Source organism: Agrilus planipennis, unplaced genomic scaffold (genome assembly GCF_000699045.2).
Source record: "Agrilus planipennis isolate EAB-ADULT unplaced genomic scaffold, Apla_2.0 scaffold13, whole genome shotgun sequence".
NCBI classification, from domain to species: Eukaryota; Metazoa; Arthropoda; class Insecta; order Coleoptera; family Buprestidae; genus Agrilus; species Agrilus planipennis.
The window spans coordinates 543544-547815 of NW_020439040.1; the positions used below are offsets into that span (position 1 = coordinate 543544).

Genomic DNA, 4272 nt, shown 5'->3' on the forward strand with positions numbered 1-4272 from the left:
GTACTTTTTAACATTAAAATCAATATTTAATGATTAAAAACCATCATTAAGAGTCAATTAATAAGGTTTTATTACACCACAATTATTATAAAATAATACCTTTATATATTTTTTAATATTGCTATATTATTTATTAATAAACTAAAAACCAAATTTTCACTTATTAAAAAAAAAACGAAAATACTGCTTTCGTGGGTGCCAAAAGACTACAATAATAAATAAATAAACATTAGTTATCGCAGGCGAATGAATTATACAAGATATTAAAATAAAAGCATATATCATTAAATTTAAAGCCATATTGTAAAAAATTCTCCATCTTCGAAACTCCTCCCGTACACTGTTATAAAAATATTTTAATCACATTTTAAAAACGCTAGAATAAATGGCAACTTCTTGATAAATAAGAAGAAACGTACAGAAGCACTGTTGGAAGAATTTGTCCCTAATCTTGTACAATCTATTATATTTAATATAATTTTCTTCTACAAAGAAGAAATATTAAATCCATATTGCTTTTTTATATGAAAATAAATGTGCAATGTGCATAAGATTAATGTTAAAAAAAGATGCACTGTTTTATCTTTTGTAACGTCCTAAATAAGTGTCACAGTTTGGGCAGCTATGATGTACGTCCATACATTTGTCAATACAGCATGGGATTAAACAACAACCAAACGGACACCTAAAAAAAACATTTTTATTTAATCTTTTGCATATGATACGTGAACAACGAAAGCTTCTACAGGAGGCGTAAACGGTGTATTGCAGTAGAATGCCTGTTTGATACGCGTCCGACTAGGGTTCTAGGGTTCGATTACCAACCGATGCAATGCTTCTTTATAGTAAATAGAAAAAATTGAACCTGAAGCATTACTGCTGACGTCACAGAATTGTAACCGTGAGTCTGCCAATGAACAATCGAATTTGTGATGTCAGCGTAAGACGGAAATTTTAAAACGAAATTAGCTAAAGTCAATAAACTATTTTCCGCTTGGAGAGAGAGAAAGAGAGAGAATGCAATTAATGTAATTGGATAAAATAATCACGTTAATTATTCATTTGAAAATTATAAAGCCATTGGCACGAATTGAATTGCCAATCAATTACGTTAAGTGAAATTGCGTCAGTATTTTTTTATTTGAGAAGTTTAAATTGTAAATAACCACTAATCAAATTAAAATGCACGCGGAAACTTTTAAAATATAATTACGCGAACATCTGGAAAGTTTATAACAGCAACTTTGTGCTCATCAATGTAGAAAAAGAAAACAAGACGATTCGATCGCTGTTTGAAAAAGTATATTATAAATATGTATACGTACCCTGTTAAACAAATAATAAGTCCGGAAATGTATGCTATTAAGCCTGGTTGCGTTTTCGTAGTAGTATCAATTTCTGCGTGACAATGTGGACATATCATATGTGTTGCATTAGGTCCTAAGGGTACCACAGTTGTCAGTATTTCTGGTCCTGATTGAACTACTGAAAAATATTAAACTAAATTAAAGTAAACTACATTAATACATTTAAATATGATGTAATTGCCTGAGTTTGGCTCGTCAATAAATTATTTGTCGGGATTGTTTTTTATTTTGTATGCTGTATATGATGAAAAAGGCGCTCATTAATGTCCTTAATCCTAGGTATTTGAAGGTACCAANAATACAGGGCGAGACACGAAAAACTCCAAAAATTAGAATATAAATTCGTTCCCCATGTTTGTCGCGTCCAACCCTGTTCAAAAATGTTACCATATTATTAACAAACGAACCGCGTATGCGAGGGGTTAAAAAGTCCGCCTCCACTGCATCCAGGAGGAGGAGGATCGTCGTTTCTATTATTACGCGCGACCGTCCTTATTGCAGCCCGTCTTCTTTCGTTCTCGTTTTCTGACAGATCCTTCAGGACGACATTCTCCAATCTGGGGGACAACGCACTCCGAGGCAATGGAGCCGGATCCACGCAATCCTCTCGACTGTAAAACAGTATATATGGAGTTTCATGATGTTTCATGTTACCCAACATCGATTCGCTTGCACGTGTCACCACGCAATCGCTAAACATGTACCACTCTTGTTGTGTGGCGGTAGCCCCATCCTTTGCAAAGGTGTAATAATGTCCCGAATCAAGACTCATGCCACAATGTACTACAGTCGCGTACAAGTTGTATTGCGCCCCCTCTAACTTTATCGAACCGTCTAATTTAACGCGTTGAAGCAATTTCGTGCGCTGCTGTGAGACTGAGTCGTAACGGAAATTTTTGAGTGTGAGCACAAGCCGCGGAGGCGGTTCCACGACTTTGGTGACACGTTCGCCATCCGTCAGGCCACCGCATTTATCACAGTGATACTGGTTGTCATCACACAAACGTTCCGGTTGCAAATAGTAATCGACCAGGTGCTGGATGGACGAAGGCTCGTCGCCGCTGCTACTGGGGAAGGACAGTTGGAGTTCGCGAAACGTGTCTGCCCGTTCGCTCTGATTACCACAGTTGTTACACCGCGAAATCGTTACGGAACGACCACCAAACGAACGCTGCACAACCGTAAGAGGCGCAGAAGTAGCGCTACCACTGCTGCTAGGTGCATTCGCTAAAAACAAAATAAAATTTCATTTAAACCTCCAAAAAGTACTTAATGACAATTCATACATTAAAAATAGGCAAATATTTGGTAGGATATTAAAATATAGGCATTTAAAAGACGATTTCAAAAATTTGAATAACTTATGCGTTAGATCAATTGTGAAACTACAATATCGAAAAAAAAATCCTCTTATTATAAATTTGGACAGGAATTCGAATTGTCCTAAACCAGCTAATTAACTTTTTGGGTGTGAATCAAATTTAAATTAAAAGAAATTCAGTGCAAACGAAATATGTTATAACNCCATTTTTTGTTTGTAGTCTCCTGTGAAATATTAAACATATTATACCTTTTTGCTTAAGAAGAAAATACCCTATTTTAAAAAAAAATTTTTGACAATGTTCTTAGTATTATCGGTTGACTGTCAATTTGTATGATTAGTTATATAAAAAATATGTAAGGATTGACAACAAAATAGAACGTGTCATTAATAAATTACAAGTTATATTTTATACACAAATTTTATTTTTCTGGATAAATCATCAAATTAGGTGTAGTTAAAATATAGACATTCATTTTAACTATCTTTATAAGCATATTGCTTTATTATTAAAAATTAATGCCTTGACAGCTGTCCAATAACAACTGCAAATAACGCAAACGTTTATGATTATAGTTATTACAATGCAAATTTTAAATGCCATACTCTAAAAATAATTTCAGTGCAACCTGACAGGTGCAATAAACAATTTGGCGAATTTTATATGATAGATTAAAATTTACTCGGTCTTCACAATACATCTACTACATTTATTTAAAAAAAAATCGTTAATTAACTTTTGTTAGCTTACCAAAATTATTTGGAAATATTTAGGGCTCCAAGTTGCGCTTAACCTTTACTAGTGTCACAAAATCTAAAACATTTATTTCTCTGTATAAACATCAGAAGTTTTTCAATTCATTGAAGGCACTATATAACACACATAAGTCAATCACCGCAATTCGCACATTCCGAAAATGAATATAAATAATGTAAAATAATTTGTGAATAATGATTAAATGACTCTCTACAACAATTTACCACAACCATAAAGCTAACAAGCTGACAACGACCTTGCTCTCTTGTCATCTATGCTTCCGCGCGCGCAGGAATATGCTTTACGTTCTAGAGAAGTGTTCGATAAAATGAAGCGAAAAAGATACCACCGATCACTTACTAAAAAGTTTTTTAAAATAATGAGGTAATATTCTTCTTTAAATATTCACACTATACACCATTCATGTTAAATATACTGAAGTAATCGTCTTTACTTGATAAATTATATTTTTAATACTGAATGTTCTTCTTTTAGTTCGTGTCGTACTTTTTAACATTAAAATCAATATTTAATGATTAAAAACCATCATTAAGAGTCAATTAATAAGGTTTTATTACACCACAATTATTATAAAATAATACCTTTATATATTTTTTAATATTGCTATATTATTTATTAATAAACTAAAAACCAAATTTTCACTTATTAAAAAAAAAACGAAAATACTGCTTTCGTGGGTGCCAAAAGACTACAATAATAAATAAATAAACATTAGTTATCGCAGGCGAATGAACTATACAAGATATTAAAATAAAAGCATATATCATTAAATTTAAAGCCATATTGTAAAAAATTCTCCATCTTCG

General features: G+C 32.5%; 2 protein-coding genes across 3 annotated transcripts in view; both read right to left on the reverse strand.

Annotated features, from left to right (window-relative positions):
- The window catches only part of LOC108744170 (ubiquitin carboxyl-terminal hydrolase 35), a 7312-nt gene extending 3589 nt beyond the window's left edge, over window positions 1–3723 (reverse strand). Inside the window, exon 1 of the mRNA XM_025976734.1 lies at window positions 3440–3723. The gene's annotated coding sequence lies outside the window, so the exon portion shown is untranslated. The remainder of the gene's footprint in view (window positions 1–3439) is intronic.
- The window catches only part of LOC112905075 (cell death-inducing p53-target protein 1), a 7980-nt gene continuing 3822 nt past the window's right edge, over window positions 115–4272 (reverse strand). Inside the window, exons 2-3 of one of the 2 annotated variants that reach the window (XM_025976736.1) lie at window positions 1326–1482; window positions 115–685 (exon numbers count right to left, since the gene is read on the reverse strand). In XM_025976736.1, coding sequence (XP_025832521.1) covers window positions 580–685; window positions 1326–1482 — 263 coding nt within the window. In that variant the 3' untranslated portion in view covers window positions 115–579. Of the gene's footprint in view, window positions 686–1325; window positions 1486–4272 lie in introns of both variants that reach the window. The other variant, XM_025976735.1, reaches the window with a different exon arrangement.